This window comes from Dysidea avara, chromosome 5, assembly GCF_963678975.1.
Source record: "Dysidea avara chromosome 5, odDysAvar1.4, whole genome shotgun sequence".
Classification (NCBI taxonomy): Eukaryota; Metazoa; Porifera; class Demospongiae; order Dictyoceratida; family Dysideidae; genus Dysidea; species Dysidea avara.
This window is the reverse complement of record NC_089276.1, coordinates 15399694-15415915: the sequence shown is the minus strand read 5'-3', so window position 1 is coordinate 15415915 and position 16222 is coordinate 15399694. Positions and strand designations below refer to the sequence as shown.

Below are 16222 nucleotides of genomic sequence, written 5' to 3'. Positions count from 1 at the left end.
GAATTCTGTATAGGTGATTTGTTTGCAGCTGAGATCTTTACAGAATGGTTTCTTTGTAGCTGAATTTTCTACAAGGTAACTGCTTCTAGCTGATGTTTCTACAGTGTCACTAGTTTGTAGCTGAATTCTCTACATGGTGGTTTCTTTTTAACTGAACTCTCTACAAGGTAACTTCTTCTAGCTGATCTCTCTACAGGGTGATTTGTTTGTAGCTGAACTATCTACAAGGTAACTTCTTCTAGCTCATCTCTACAAGGTGATTTGTTTGTAGCTGAACTATCTACAAGGTAACTTCTTCTAGCTGATCTAGGCCTGAGCCTATTATGCTCAAAATTTTACCTATTATTCTTCCAGAATTTCCCAAAAAATCCCCCTATTATTCTTTTTGTTATTCTTGTATCCAGCCTATTATTCTCATTCAGTATAAATCTGTGGCTAGTCGCTTAGTTTTCAAGATGCTGCTATAAGTAGTTTTGTCCAAATTATTAATAACCGTATATGAAGCATTCCACCTTACACATCATTTTTCTATCCATAATAGTTACAGCAGACTTAGAATAGCTATCTACAGTAATAATTCAAATGTATTTAATTATTAGTGTATTATAATAATATGCTGTAACTACTGTATAGCTACTAAGTTACGTAGATAATAAAACTCAAAGACTTGAAGAAGATACACTGGTATAAGATGTACAAGTTTCAGAATTGCAGATAATCATGCAGTTAAATCCCTGATGCTGGCTGCAGATTGTTAACATGAAACAATCTGACTGCTCTATTAGAGTATTTGAGCGTTCTATTAGAGTATATCGATCTTTTAGCTCCTTTCAGCAAGCACTCCTGTCAGCTTTATATCATTTTTAGTAGCTTAACTCTTTCTTCTAGGTAATTAAGAAGAGACACGCCCCCTAATTCCACCGATTATTCCGTGGTCATCCGATTATTTTAAAATTATGCTTGTAACCATCCTATTATTCCGGAATTATTCTCACGAAATTGGTGACCCATTATTCTCAAGATTATTCCGGCATAATAGGCGCAGGCCTAAGCTGATCTCTCTACAGGGTGATTTGTTTGTAGCTGAATTCTGTATAGGTGATTTGTTTGCAGCTGAGCTCTTTACAGAATGGATTCTTTGTAGCTGAATTTTCTACAACGTAACTTCTTCTAGCTGATCTCTATACAGGGTGATTTATTTGTAGCTGAATTCTGTATAGGTGATTTTTTGCAGCTGATCATGAGCTCTTTACACAATAGTTTCTTTGTAGCTGAACTATCTACAAGGTAACTTCTACTAGCTGATGTCTCTACAAGGTCACTAGTTTGTAGCTGAACTCTGGTTTCTTTGTAACTGAACTCTCTACAAGGTAACTTCTTCTATCTGATCTTTCTACAGGGTGATTTGTTTGTAGCTGAACTCTCTACAAGAAAACTTCTTCTAACTGATCTCTGAACAGGGAGAATTATTTGTAGCTGAAGTCTCTACAAGGTAACTTCTACTAGCTGATGTCTCTACAAGGTCAGTAGTTTGTAGCTGAACTCTCTCATGGTGGTTTCTTTGTAACTGAACTCTCTACAAGGTGACTTCTTCTAGCTGATCTTTCTACAGGGTGATTAGTTTGTAGCTGAACTCTCTACACGTTACTTCTTCTAGCTGATCTTTCTACAGGGCGATTTGTTTGTAGCTGAACTATCTACAAGGTAACTTCTTCTAGCTGATCTCTCTACAGGGTGATTTGTTTGTAGCTGAATTCTGTACAGGTGATTTGTTTGCAGCTGAGCTCTTTACAGAATGGTTTCTTTGTAGCTGAATTTTCTATAAGGTAACTTCTTCTAACTGATGTCTCTACAGGGTCACTAATTTGTAGCTGAATTCTCTACATAGTGGTTTCTTTGTAACTGAACTCTCTACAAAGTAACTTCTTCTAGCTGATCTTTCTACTGGGTGAATTGTTTGTAGCTGAACTCTCTACAAGGTAACTTCTACTAGCTGATGTATCTACGAGGTCACTAGTTTGTAGCTGAACTCTCTACATGGTGCACAGCATAATTCATACACAAATACTGACTGTATTTATTCCGTCTATGTTATGGTGTTGGAACTAATAGTCCAAAAATTCTACCTAGGTTCAAACAAGAATAGACCACAGCCCCAAATAGTGAATAACATTAGAGTCATTTATAGATTTGAGGTTCGTTTTGTCTCGTTATAGGGAGTTTTTAAAAATAGTTGTTCCAATACTGAATAAAGATGGGGTTAGAATAGTATTGGAACACTATTTTTGCTGTGATGGTTTCTTTGTAACTGAACTCTCTACAAGGTAACTTCTTCTATCTGATCTTTCTACAGGGTGATTTGTTTGTAGCTGAAGAAACTTCTTCTAGCTGATCTCTCTACAGGGAGATTTGTTTGTATCTGAACTCTACAAGGTGATTTCTTCTAGCTGAACTATCTCTTTCCGTAGTTGAACTCCCTACAAGGTAACTTCTTCTAGCTGATCTTTCTACAGGGTGAATTTTTCTAGCTGATCTCTCTACAGGGTGACTTGTTTCTAGCTGATCTCTATACAGGCTACCTAATCTCTTGAATTCTCTTCAGGTTGACTGCTCTATTAGGGTGGCATCTCTATTAGAGTATCTCGATCTTGCACTTGCTACACCAAGTTGGGTGTCGTGTTATAACTCCGTGGCTTTAAGTCTGATTCTTCTACACTATTGAAGAGCCTTTCTAAGATGATTACTCCATCTGTACAGTGATTTTCAAAGCATTACCCCAAGCGGTTTTTCTGGTAGGCATGACAAGTAGTGGTTTTTTTATTAGCTAATCTCGATTGCATTTTCGTTGTATTTTCCTGGTTTTTAGCTCGATTTCTTTCAAACCACAAAAGGTTTGAGGTTCAATAGTTAACCTATTCACCAACCGATTTTCAGCTTCTTGCCATACGCGGTTTACCCTGTAAGCGTGACAACATATTGGTGTTATTTTTCGTGAATAATCGCTCATAACTCTTTGCCTGTTTGTTGTATTCTAGCCAAAGTTGGTACCGAGATGCGCCTTTATACCCCCCCTTTTTGTTAGCCAAATTTCAAGGTAATCGGATATGGCGTTCGTGTTTTATAGCAGTTTTTGTAAGTGTGCGACAAGAGGAAGAAAAATAAGAAGGAGAGGAAGAAGAAAAAAAGACGAAGAAACTAAGCCAATTTTTGAAGTCGCATATCTCGGGAACACTTGACGCAATTTCGCTCAAATTTGGAATGTGGAGTGCTGAAGTTGGAGGGCATGTCCACAGAACAAATCGGCTTGTTTCATCAAGGCAGCACAGAGCTACGGAGGTGCGAAAATTGCGTTTTCTTTCTTCCTGTCAATATACTCACAGATGTTGCGCGCCGGCTTCTTGGGCCGCACGACACACTACCGTGTGTCTTGATATGTACAAAAGCAACTGACAAGTGCAATGAACAGTGCAGCGCTATTGTCACATCATATTTGTGATGCCATTAGCTAGTATTGGTCACAGATGCAGTCATGTTTGATAGCTTACATGGTATAATCACCATAATTCTCCCAATACAATATTTGCAGAAATGTTTGCAGAAGATAATGATCACAATCTACAGTATACTGAAAGTCAATTAACTGAATAGTGAACCAACCAAATATGGAAGAATAAAATAGTTCTGACAAATTATTAAGCATTTAATAAGCTACCCACATATTTGGCTCCCAAAATTTGCTGGCAAGTTAAACTGAGTGAACCAACTGTGACAATGTGTATGATATGAGTTGAATATGTTAAGCTGTCTAGAAAACATGCTAACAGTGCACAGCTATATATTATCCCCTCATACTGTTTTAATGAAGTTATATAACTTACTAAAGAAAGGAGATAATTTTTGCATGCAAGCTTGTTGTAGTGATATCACGGCTAGTGAGCATCACTGTGAAAAAAGCTCAGAATAATAAGGTATATAACAGTCTTATTATGTTAGTATTGGAATGAAATAGTACAGCATATATTATTAGATTAGGACTTTACTATAACAAGCTTATTGAATACATTTAAGACAGTCATATATTAGAGATTAAATCACTAGTACACTGCGGTGTATTATCAGACTATACTAAGCCTATTTCAACCATATATTGGCTACTATACTACTGTACTTTTTTACTTTCCTATAATCTGTGGCTACCTTAATTAAATAATTTCTATAATTATATTTGTAATGAATTTAATTCTGTAAATATGTTAAAACCACAATAGGTACAGCTAGTAAATCAATGTCTCCTTGGCCATGGCAGTATCAAATCAATTTCGTCATTTATCAGTCTTTATCCAACTGCAGCAGGTAAGACAGTAAATACAATTCACAAGTTCCATTACAAATTACCTGTATTATCATCACTATGTAGAACTCTGTGACAATCTGTTAGTCGTCTGGTAGAACTGTCCCACAGCTCTAATACAAAGATGGTAAATATAATGTGTATTCTGGATAATCGTTGGACTTACAGTTTGTAACAATAAGAATCTCATAAAACCACGACCTTGTCTGGAAACCTTGTATTACCATGTAGAATGGTGGCTAGGTCCCACAACTCTATTAAAGATGGTAAATATAATGCGTATACTGAACAACCATTATACTAACAGTTTGTAACAATCTTTTAAAACTGAGACCGACAATCCATGTAAATCTGAGACAAGTCTGATAAGACCAGGTCTCACAACCCTAAATGGAGGCAAACATAATTCATATTCTGGATTATTTGGTGTACTTACAGGTGTTATCAGTGAGTCTAACCAGACATAAAACAGCCACTTAGTATGTGACTTTGTTGGGCTAACGTGTTACGTAAGCTCACAAGAAGCATCTGATACACTCATAACCAAGTCCAAGAATCTTGTAATCACTAAGTACAACTGAAACAAGACTAAATATAATATAATTTGCATACTCTCAGTGAACTTACTTTTGTTAGCAATACGAGCATGGTCAGTGAAATAAGGACAAACAAGATGGAACAGGTTCTTGAAAGCACTCAACTCATTTACAGTGCCAGACGAGGTAGCAGCCGTCAGCTGTTGATAAAAAGTAGTGAAAAACATGAAGAAATGAGACCGGTTCCCAGAAGAAATGAGACCAGTTTCCACAAACCTAAACGAAGGTAAATATAAATTGTATACTGGACACTCTCAGTGTACTTACTTACACATGTTAGCAATAAGAATCACCAAGTCTGTAATTCCTACCCCATTGAAAAGAAAATGAATAAAAACACAATCAGGCTTAATGCACTTATAGCTGTAAGTAATTAGATGACGTTGAACAACTCCGTGAAAAAAGAACAAAACTGTCCACATATGGTCACTACCAGATTCTTTACAGGAAGCAGCTGCCATTGAAGGAAATTAACACTGCAGATATTGTACACTGACAGCCTGTAGAACTAAGAGGTTCGACAAGAAACTGTACCTCTGAAGAGATAATATACAAAATCGTAAGAGCAGACCATGCATACTCTTACCGTTGATGGCTGATGAACTGTGTCCACTCGTCATCCGCCATAAGCTGAGATATAACAGGATATAAAACATGTAATACGTACACAGCAACACCAAAGTTGAATCATTTGCAGGCCATTGTCATACAGTAGCTACACAATAAACAATTTAATACGGCTAAACCTATCATACAAGCTATCATTTTAGTCTAATACTTACTCATCTAGAGCTGTTTTTGATTGCTGCCATCGAAGGAATTGTCCACTTGGCCGCGCCACTTCACCACTACAGCCAGCAGGGATGTACAGTTGTGGTCCATAACTATCATCGTGGCTCATTGGACGATGGCGCCGATCGCGTACACTCTCTCCGCGAGATACACCGTCGTATCACTCACATTTACAACCTCTGATACAACAATAGCGACAAAGATGGCGACTTAATTGCATCTAATACGCATGCGCTCCCCTTCAATTTTAAACAAGCATTACTACGAACTTTTGCAGCTGTGCTAACTGTGCAAGAAACTCTAGATTTGTATGGCTCTTAGATTGAATAATTAATTTTACTGGTATTATATGCTTTGCCGTATGAAAATGTGTGCGTATGAAATTATCACAACAAACTGAGAAGCTATAGCTAGTTTGCTAGCTATAGTGATTAACAGAAGTGTAGCTACTTATTGTAAAATCATCATGACTTTGTTTGGTACAGTAAAAAAATCTAAAGTCACATGAGATGGTGATAATGAGATGGTGAAGCTAAAAATGAGACAATAATGAGATCTGATGGTGAAGCTAAAAAGTTATCACATTTAGTTAAGTAAACAAAGCCATACAAAGAATGTGTATTAAACTAAAGTATAATCTGTTTCCCATAATATAAGATGGGGTTTATACTAAAGTATAAGATAGTTAGTATAATGCAAGGCTATACTGAGATTATTTGTATAGTTTAAGCCATTAGATATACCATATTATATTCCTCTTTTTTCACAGTGCATGGGAGAGCTATGTATACCATGTATGTAGGACACCTGCCTCACAGCACTAGTGACATTAAAGTTCTCGCGAGAAATACCCGCTATACGGTATTGACCATTATTGTATAATACCACCAAATTAAAAGATTTGCATGGGTGGATGTCTTCCAAGAAATTTATATTTAAAATGAATATTAGGGTATTTTCATGGTTATGGAAATTTTTAAAAAAAAATCAGATTAAATTGATGGGTATATTTGCTAGCTGTGCATGCCAGGGGACACGCATTTGACAGTTAAGCATGCTATTTAGATAAAAACCAAGAAACTTGGGCTCTCAGGCTTCGTGTCTGTAGGAACCGGAGAAAAAAAACTTTTGTTGGTTATATATGTACCCTAGGAAATTTTTTAAATTTAAATGATCTGATACTATAGCATTTCAAGTCTGCATTCGCATTTTTAACCTGGGAAATTGTACATATTAAAACACTCTGAGATTGAATCTGAGGGAATTTTGATAAATTTTGGGTGTCATTTAAACAACAAGCTCAACCTTAAGTGTCACTCACAATTTTAGGTGGTGAGTTTGAGTCCCTCCTAACAACCCTAGAATAAACACTGGGACTGAATTCAGTCCTCAGACGCAGTGACTCTTGTTTCAGAGATGTGACAATTTACGCTATCACTTGAAAAAGTTGTGCATTACTAATACGTCATGCGTAGTCTACTCACTTTGACCTGAACAGAAGTTGAAACAAAGAAAGATCACTACCACCTGCGTAATTAAAGCTGACTTGAGTGCTGCCATCATCTTGCTCAGTTTGGCATCGTCCGTATGGAACGCCGTTTGTAACAAAAATTCGCTTTTATTTCCTCCGAAAATAAGCTTATTTCCTCCACAAATAAGCTTATTTCCGCCGCAAATAAGCTTATTTTAGGCGGAAATAACAAACGTGTTATTTCCGCCGCAACGTGTTATTTCCGCCGCAAACTGATAAGAGCGTCCTTATTTCCTCAGCAAATAACAAAAGCAGTCTTATTTCTCAGTAATAGGCGGCTACTAGCTGCATCAGGAGTGCAACAAGGCGACCCTTTGGGTCCCTTATTATTTTCACTTGTAATTCTCCAGTTCATTGACTCTATCCACCTTCGTGATCTGGTACAGTAAACCTCTGGTACCTTGATGACGGCACTTTAGTAGCAAACGTTATTCTTTATTATCTCTACTGTCTCACTTTACCTCTCGCGGACCAGATCATGGACTTCATTTGAATCTTTCCAAGTGTGAGCTGTTTTGGCCTTCTGGGGATTCCTTTCCTGAATTCTCCTCTGACATTAAGCGAGTTTCTGGCTTGGAACTATTGGGTTCTCCACTTTGGGGTGGTGACAGTTTCTTTAAGGACTTCCTTTCTTCTCGCATGGATAAAGTGGCTTCAATTTTGGATGATTCTCAGGTTGAACTTCACCTGTTACGTAGCTGTTTGAGTCAGGGGCGGATCCAGAGCTTGGAAAGAGGGGGGGCACCTTGCTGAAAAAAAAGTTGAAGAGCAAAAAAAAAAAAAAAAAAGGTCGTAACAATAATAGCTAGTTATCCTTTACCAAATATATTATATCACGTATATGCTATGTAAAATAAAATCCTATTTTATAGCTTCATAAGTAAGCTGCACTGCCTCATGAACGTTGTGACTGCTTTATTAGAGTAATTGACTGCTCTATTAGAGTATCTCGATCTTGTATGCAATTTCTTGAAGGGGGGACATTTGCCCCAAATGCCCCATCCTGGATCCGCCATTGTGAGTAGTTGTAAAATTATTCATTTACTTCGCACTGTACCTTTTCTCATACTGAAGCCTTTTCTTCATCAATTTGACCTTAATCTTCGTAGTTCTCTTGGTCGTATTTTGCAATGTAGCCTCTCTGACTCTTCATGGTGCCAAGCATCCTTACCCTTTAGTTTTGGTGGTTTAGGTTTACGTGAATCTGTTCAATCTGCGCCAGCTGCCTTTTTAGGTTCATGTAACAGTGTACGAGGCTTGGCTTCCTCCCTTCTTTCTGTTGATGTCAACCAGCTCATTTTTCCCAATGAGGAAGCTGCTGTCACACTTTTTTCTAGAATTTCTGGTAATCCTTCAATCCTCCCATCTTCTCAGCAAGACCTACAGGCTATAATAGACCAAAGCATCTTTGATAACCTGTATGCTACTCTCAGTATTAGGGATCAGGCAGTATTAGGGATCAGGCACGTTTAACTGCTCTAGCACATCCTTCTGGTACAAGCAGTGGCTGGCTTAAAGCTATATCCCTAAAGCCTGTCTTGGTTTGGTCATCCCTGGTCCAGAATTTGTTATAGGTTTACGTTTGTGGCTTGGTGTAACCTTGTTTCCTCTTTCTCCATTGTGCACTTGCCTCTCTCCTATAGACAGTTTTGGCGACCATCTGTTAGGTTGCTCTCATGGTCCTATGAGAATCCGTCGTCATGACACCCTTGTTAACATTATTTATAATTCCCTTTCTCAAGACAATCCTGGTGTCCTTAAGGAACAGAGGGCTTCATATGATGATGGCCTGCGGCCTGGTGATATCTTTCATCCCGATCTTCAACACGGACGTTCTGCTTACTTCGATGTCTCTGTATGCAGCACTATTCAGCCTGCTTTCATTTCCTCTTCTGCTGCATGTGTTGGGGTATCTGCTGCAGCTGGAGAGTTGGCCAAGGATGAGGAGAATTTGGCAGCTGTGGAGCAGCTGTGGAGAAGGCTGGTTCTGAGTTTGTTCTTTTGGTAGTGGAGTGCTTTGGAGTGTGGACCCCTTTTGCCCTGAGAATGTTAAGAATTATTGCTGACCGTACCACCCCTAGAAGCGGTGTTCCTTCCAAGCTTGCAAGAAAGAATTTATTACAACAACTTTCTGTTGCACTGCGGCAAAGCAATGCTAAAATGATTTTAAGATATTGGGCTCTTCAGGACAATGATGATGATAAAAATCCCCTTCTTCCTTGATTGATTGTATTCCTAGTAGTAGTATATAGTAGCAGTAGTAGTAGTAGCAGTAGTAGTTGGCTGTGTAGTTGTAACCATTTTATTATTTGTTTAAAAAAAAAAACTTTTACCGTCTTATTTCCCAGGGAAATAACCGTTGCTTAAATTATTTTCTCTGGCACATGAACAGCTAGTTGCGTAGCTTTTAGCTGCTTGCAGCTGCTGGCCTTGAGTCAGCATGTGTTACTGCATGAGCGTGTTGTTCTGTAAATGCGAGAAGAAATGGCGAGGGAAATTGAAGTATTATTTGAGATCAACAGGTCAAAAAGGAATTACGTGTTAGTCGGGATGAGTTGGTATACACTGTAGAAAGCGAAATTGGGTCACTGGGAGTGGACGGTGTGCTGGCTTACTTTTCTTGCCCTCGCGGAGAACGTTGGGAATGAAAACAGTGTACATTCTACAACGATGGTCAGAGAAATGGAATTTTTTCGTGGATGTTACGGACGTGGATCAAGTTGTTGATGGAGACGGTGACCGTCTGACCATCACGATGCAATCTTCTCCAAAATTGAAGGGTGCAGAATCCGCAGACAATGGTGAACCCGGTACAAGTACTACGTCGGAGTTTGATAGAGTTGTAAGGTCTGCATATAAGGCCACTCCAAATAAATTTCCTGTTTCCCGTCCACCGCCTGCATCTGGTTACTGTGAGCCATAGGCGGCGGAAAGGGGGGGGGGTAGGGGGCTAAAGGCTCCCCCCGGAATGATACCATATACGCCGAAGTTATCCTTCTTGGAGTGGGGCTGAAAACGCGATAAAGATCGAGATAGTCTAATAGAGCAGTCACTCTAATAAAGCAGTCACAGCATTAGAGCAGTGTGTAGCGAGCTATGTAAGGATTTTTATGTAGTTTATTAGCTATTAATGCGTAGCTGGTGAGGTGGGCAGCTATTGTCAGCTGGTTGTGACCTTTTTTTTTTCGATATCACCATACCAAACCAGAGACTAAGTCTGGGTCAGCCCAGCCCTCCCTCATATCAACTACTTCCTCCGCCCCTGCTGTGAGCCTATAGACCTTATTCATTTAGAACAGTAAGCGCTCTCTCATGTCACGCGAAGCCATACACGAGTCACTATTTACCATGGTGATGGCTTTTCGGACGCCATTTTGAGTTCTAAACTGGGCGAGCACAACGGTTGCTATCATGTTACCATAGTTATGGTACTGCAAATGGCGAATTTGGCGGAGAATTGTGATGTTACTATGGTTTTGGTACTGCAAATGGCGAATATTGGCGGACAACTCCTTCGCAACGAGTTATAAGCACTATAAAATTAATTCAGTGAATAAGGTTTTTAAATATTCCATTATTCCGTATTCTTCCATTATTTCCGGTTATTCTTGCATACTGACGGACTTAGCAAAAACGGTGTCAGCTCACATGTCAGCAGTGCTATCATGTCGACACAAACTCCATGTTTGTGTTATTTTTTTGCAATTTGAAAAGGAAGGAACTTGTTTTTGTGCAGCTTTTTATAGCTGTGCCAGGCAAATAATGGCTTGAACAGTTGCCAATCTTATAATGAAAAATGGAAATGGACTGACCGCCTGCATGCAAATATTCCTGAGATCAGGATGGGAAACAGGGTATTTATTTGGAGTGGCCTAAATAAAAATATAACAGAAATATAGGACAAAATTAGTCATATTGAATTTATTTGGTTAAAAATCAATACATTTATATCTAAAGGGACACGCCCCCAAAAGTACATAAAATGGTGTAAAAACACAGTAATTTTCATGTATTTTTGAAGCACCCACAACATTACATAGTGGTACCCACAAAAAACGGTCTGCTAATTACTCACATGCCTCTAAGGAATACTCCACCTTATTTTCATGGCTGTAGCTGCAGTGGATATGTGGGACCAGCACAGTTTCTGAACCCGGTTCGTCACTTTGCCCAATGCGTAATGTATTGTGGCATTCACCCGTTACCAAGACTATGGGAATTCACTTTAAACTACTTAGTTTAAACACAAAATACGGCCTGGAACATTGTGTACATGAATAATACTTCAGTAATTGGATAGAATTGTACAAAGAATCTTTGCCCTAAAGCGGGCCATTTAACAAAAGTTAAGGAGAGCCACTTCGAGAATAGTGCTGTGTGAGTAGAATGGCTTTGTTCTAGTTTCTATAGGCCTATATAAACAGACATCATGTTTCCTAAGCCAACCTTTAGTGGGTTTCTCATGCATTTTTGTCCTTACCATGTCTGTAGATATGTGGAATTCTGCTAAATTCAGTCAATTTTGTTAGGTTCACAATCCCAATGGCTATTTTCAATATGTATAAAATAGCAAAATTCCATTATAAGGGGTATGAATTGGTATGTAGCTAACTCCTGCAGCCATTTGTGTTTCTGAGAAAGGTTTTAATGATTGTTATAAATGCATATGTGGCTTGTGCTCAAAGTTATCATTTTAGCTTGATTTTTCACTCCATATTTAAACCTTTCTATCCATGAAAAGTGGGTTAGTTGGACCAATGAAACAACTCGAGTTGACATGGCCTTAATCAATGTAGGGTAAACAGAGAAGGTAGAACTGTGCAAAGTGTTTAACACAAGCCAAAGAGCCTACTATAATTAAACCAGACCAGCTGTATGTTGGTGCTAAACTGATAAAGTACAGTTGAGCAAAAAAGAATTGTTACAAGCAATTTGCTTAGGGGTCATCCATTATTTTCAGCCTTTACGCAAGAGTACAAAGAGTACGCTAGAGGGGAGGGGGTTAAATCACACGTACGCTTATAAAATGATGAATAATCATTGTACTATACATAGTATCAACATTTATACAGTATGCTTTGTGAAGGAGGGAGGGAGTTAGAAAAAAGAGTACTCTTTGTATGCTTGCATAAAGACTGAAAATTATGGATGGTCCCTTAATAAGTTATTATAGGACGGCCTGGACAGGCTTGTGCTGTACTTTATACTTTTGCTTTAGCTTGTGATGGAACACACTTTCTACATACATTGAGAATGTAGAGAGAATTTTCATTCTCGGTCTACATTCTCATTTGAGAATGTTCTACATTCTCATTTGAGAATGTAGTATCCTGTTCTCTGCATGGGCAGAGGACCAAATTCTGAGTAATTGGTCACTGTTACCATTTTCAGTTACAACTATTATTAGTAGGTGCCACAGTGTCTAACCACATTGTGTAAACAATATGGCCTCATGTTGACCACCAGACTTTAATTTACGGACATGACAACCAACAACCATTGATCCCATGTACTGCCTATTTAGCTAGTACCTGAAATTTTGTTTTTATAGCATTCCAAGTACGTATGTATTGATACCGATACTGAGTACGTCAACATAATATGCTCAGTAGTCGACTGGGGTTGGTAGGCTGAAATAAAGGCTTTATAGCAAATGAGTAACAAAGTTTTAAAGTTCCGAGTGTCCACCCAAACTACTTAACTGTTGGACAAGTTTATTAGTAGGACAATGTTAACAAAATTATGTCAACAGGTATATAGGTAACATCCCTTGTTTCACCACAATTTAGCTATTTCCTTGTTTCACTACTCTAATCCAACTTAAAATTCCATCTCTCTTTCTACTTGTCAATATTAAGGAGGTGGAAATTCTGGGAAACCTTAATATACTTGATAGCTACCCCTAAGTTCATTTTTTTCCACGTATATAGTAGCTATGTGTGATGTGTATCAAATGTTACTTGCATAGTATGATGCCTTAATTGTATCATTTATAGACACTGATTGCTCAAGCTTCTAAAGCCTGTTTGGATATTAAAAACCCGACACAGAAGCACAGAGCAGCCATGTCCCAATTATTCCCTTCTTCGTCAGCAGTGAAACGACCTCATCTGTCAGAAGCATTTGATCCTACTATGTAGTGTGCTGCATTTGACTAACTCAGAAAGAAAAAGCAGTGCGAACTAAGCCCAGTAAGAACACTGTGATGTTGGTGCCAAATGGAAGTAAAAGCGTACCAAGAGGGGTGCATCGATAATCTTTGATGCAGAATAAAATCGAGATCCATTGTAGTATGTCCCCATTAGAAGTCAAGAGAATCATTCTCAATTCTTTTAAAGCACTACAGTCATCGTCATTTATTTACATGAGTGTTGATGCTATGCATAAGTTTTCCAAGGACACAGCTCAAGACAAGGATGGCAATGCAATAGTTGACCAAGGTAAGCGTGGAACCATTTACACTATGGAACAGACAGCTGTAAGTACATAATGGGTGTACAAATTTCAGTGACTATGAATTTCATTGATGTAGGTTAATATGGAAAGTCGGGATAATAGTAATAGCAACGCAGTAGTTGTTGATGCAGAAGAACAGAGTGGTGGTGATGATGGTGATCCTGTGTCAAGTAATCATGGTGTGGACGTGCCACCACCCGTTGTTGTAATTGATGGTCAGGAGGTATGAATTGTTTCATTGTTCCATGTATACAATTTGTGGAGATGACATTTACATACAGGATGATGACGCTAAATTGCCTCCGGTAATGTTTGGAAGGTCTCGTAAACCAGAAGATAGTAGGAGGAATGTAAGTATTTTAGATGTTTATGTATTAACTTTGAACAAATTATTCTTTATGATGATAACACACTATGAGTACCAAGTTGTACAACAATTTTTCATGCAGGAGACATTAAATGAAAGACGTGAGCTCTTGAGAGAACAAGACATAGCTTATGAAGAAAGTCTTTGAATTGATCAAGCCAAGGTGTATAGCCATTTAGTAAGCATTCGTTGAATTGAGTAACACATTTTGTAATTCTGTGCCACTTGGTCTTGGCACAAAATTCACCTGAATTGTCGTTATTAAAATTTTTACCATTAACCTACCATCACAGCCATTTCTTGGCTGCCACCTTGGATTTCACATCTTTTTTCACCTTGGCCTTTTTAGGGGCCGCACCTTTTTTTACAGTTTGGCTGTTTTTGATTAGATTAACTTATACTGCTTGACCATCAGAATAAAAAAAAATTAAAGAGGGTTTCAGTTAAAATCCAGCTGAGGCTGTTAAGATGAATGTTAACTAATTAATAATAATAATGTCTATAGCTTAAACTAGCTAGCAATGAATCAATAAAATTACCCCACAATATTTTTTCAGTATTGAATTTTGCCATTTTGTAGAAAGCTTTGAAGCTAAACAGCATCATGTATCACCAGGTCCAGCTTATCATTCTGATCAGTTTCAGGCTTCACTATAATTCTGCAAGACTTTATAGAACCTGATGCAACACTTCCACTGTGACCGGCACTGGTAGTCATGTCTTCGCTGTCTTACTAGTCTCCTTCTTCTCCACTATATAAAGCAAACCTGCATTCACCAGCATTATTTCAGTTTAGACATGCTTAACATACTTAAATGCTGTACTGGCATTTATGCCGTAATTTGCCATAATACTGTAGTTTTATATTTAGTGTTCACCATCTGGACAAGTTTAGTGTTCCAGGTACAAAAGTTATTGTAGAAACTGTGTGGTATCAAGACACACGGTAGTGTGTCGTGCGGCCCAAGAAGCCGGCGTGCCACCCGTGAGTATATTAACCGGAAGAAAGAAAACGCAAATTTCACACCTATGTAGCTCTGTGATCCCTTACCCGATTGGAACCAAATTTGCAAGATAGGTGCCGGCCAGTAAGGGGAGTCTACACACCAATTTTGAAGAAAATCGCTCCAGCCATTTCCGAGATACGAGCGAACAAAATTTCGTTTTAATTTCTTCGCTTTTTTCTTCTACTTCTTCATTTCGCACACTTCGCAAAATCCGCCATAAACCACGAATGCGTGCACGGATCGGGCTGAAATTTGGCACACTTAAAGGGCTCATTACGGCGGATCTGTGTACCAACTTTGGTAGGAATCCGATGAACATTCACGGAGTTATGACCGATTATTTGTGTAAAATAAGGTCGAAGGTCTGTCACGCCTACAGGGTAAACTCCTTTGCGGAATCAGTTGAAAATTGCTATGTAGATGGAGCAACCATCGTAGGAGTGCGTTATAGTAATTTGAAAGGAATCGGGATAAAGACCACGGAGATATGATACAAAACCCGACCTGTGTCAAAATTACGCGATCGATTTTTATGAATAAAAATCTATTAGTTTTCGTGTCTATCAGGCAAACCACTTAGAGCAATGAGCTGAAAATCAGTATGTAGCTGGAATAATCTTCATAGAAAGTCCTTGCAGTAGTACAGAAGAATTGGATTACAAACCACTGAGTTATGATTCGAAAGGCAACTACGTGTAGCAAATGCGAGATCGAGATACTCTAATAGAACAGTCACCCTAATAAAGCATTCAGCTGCATTTATAATTTACTCAATTATATTACATTGTAAATTATTCTGTAGGGAATTCAGTTACAAACAAGTCACCCTGTAGTCAGATCAGCCAGAAGAAGGTACCTAATAGAGAGTTCAGCTACAAAGAAACCATCATGTAGAGAGTTCAGCTCAAACAAATTGCCCTGTAGAGAGATCAGCTAGAAGAAGTTACCTTGTAGAGAGTTCAGTTACAAAGAAACAATCATGCAAAGTGTTCAGCTACAAACAAATCCCCCAGTAGAAAGTTCCGCTACGAACAGATCACACTGTAGAGAGTTCAGTTAGAAACAAGTCATGTTGTAGAGAGATCAAGTAACCTTGTAGATAGTTCAGCTACAAAGAAACCA

The 16222-nt window shown here is 38.4% G+C and overlaps 1 protein-coding gene and 3 long non-coding RNA genes across 5 annotated transcripts; 1 reads left to right on the top strand and 3 right to left on the bottom strand.

The window, feature by feature from the left end:
- Positions 1–4219: 4219 nt before the first annotated feature.
- LOC136255668 (uncharacterized) lies at positions 4220–4641 on the bottom strand. Its single transcript, XR_010701031.1, has 3 exons — positions 4518–4641; positions 4396–4464; positions 4220–4344 (listed from the first exon to the last, which is right to left on the bottom strand). It is a non-coding gene; the product is annotated as an uncharacterized lncRNA (long non-coding RNA).
- Positions 4642–4705: 64 nt separating this feature from the next.
- Positions 4706–5294, bottom strand: LOC136255669 (uncharacterized). Of its 2 annotated transcripts, none has more exons than XR_010701033.1 (3): positions 4979–5211; positions 4788–4928; positions 4706–4737 (listed from the first exon to the last, which is right to left on the bottom strand). It is a non-coding gene; the product is annotated as an uncharacterized lncRNA (long non-coding RNA). The 2 variants fall into 2 exon arrangements; XR_010701032.1 differs by lacking the exon at positions 4706–4737 and adding an exon at positions 5219–5294 and having other exon boundaries at positions 4744–4928; positions 4979–5163.
- Positions 5295–5342: 48 nt separating this feature from the next.
- LOC136256373 (uncharacterized) lies at positions 5343–6069 on the bottom strand. The gene is made up of 3 exons (XR_010701492.1): positions 5730–6069; positions 5534–5577; positions 5343–5483 (listed from the first exon to the last, which is right to left on the bottom strand). It is a non-coding gene; the product is annotated as an uncharacterized lncRNA (long non-coding RNA).
- Positions 6070–13519: 7450 nt separating this feature from the next.
- On the top strand, positions 13520–14267 carry LOC136255306 (uncharacterized). Its single transcript, XM_066048034.1, has 4 exons — positions 13520–13748; positions 13803–13949; positions 14008–14076; positions 14176–14267. The coding sequence occupies exons 1-4, from the start codon at positions 13533–13535 to the stop codon at positions 14239–14241; spliced, it is 498 nt and encodes a 165-aa protein (XP_065904106.1). The 5' UTR covers positions 13520–13532; the 3' UTR covers positions 14242–14267.
- The last annotated feature ends 1955 nt before the right edge of the window (positions 14268–16222 follow it).

Excerpts from the sequence above, each read along its gene's own strand:
- LOC136255306 (XM_066048034.1), top strand. The coding sequence starts at position 13,533 with ATGCAGAATAAAATCGAGATCCATTGTAGTATGTCCCCATTAGAAGTC. Across the intron at positions 13,749-13,802 it reads ACACTATGGAACAGACAGCT|GTTAATATGGAAAGTCGGGA; the intron begins GTAAGTACATAA and ends TCATTGATGTAG. Across the intron at positions 14,077-14,175 it reads CAGAAGATAGTAGGAGGAAT|GAGACATTAAATGAAAGACG; the intron begins GTAAGTATTTTA and ends TTTTTCATGCAG.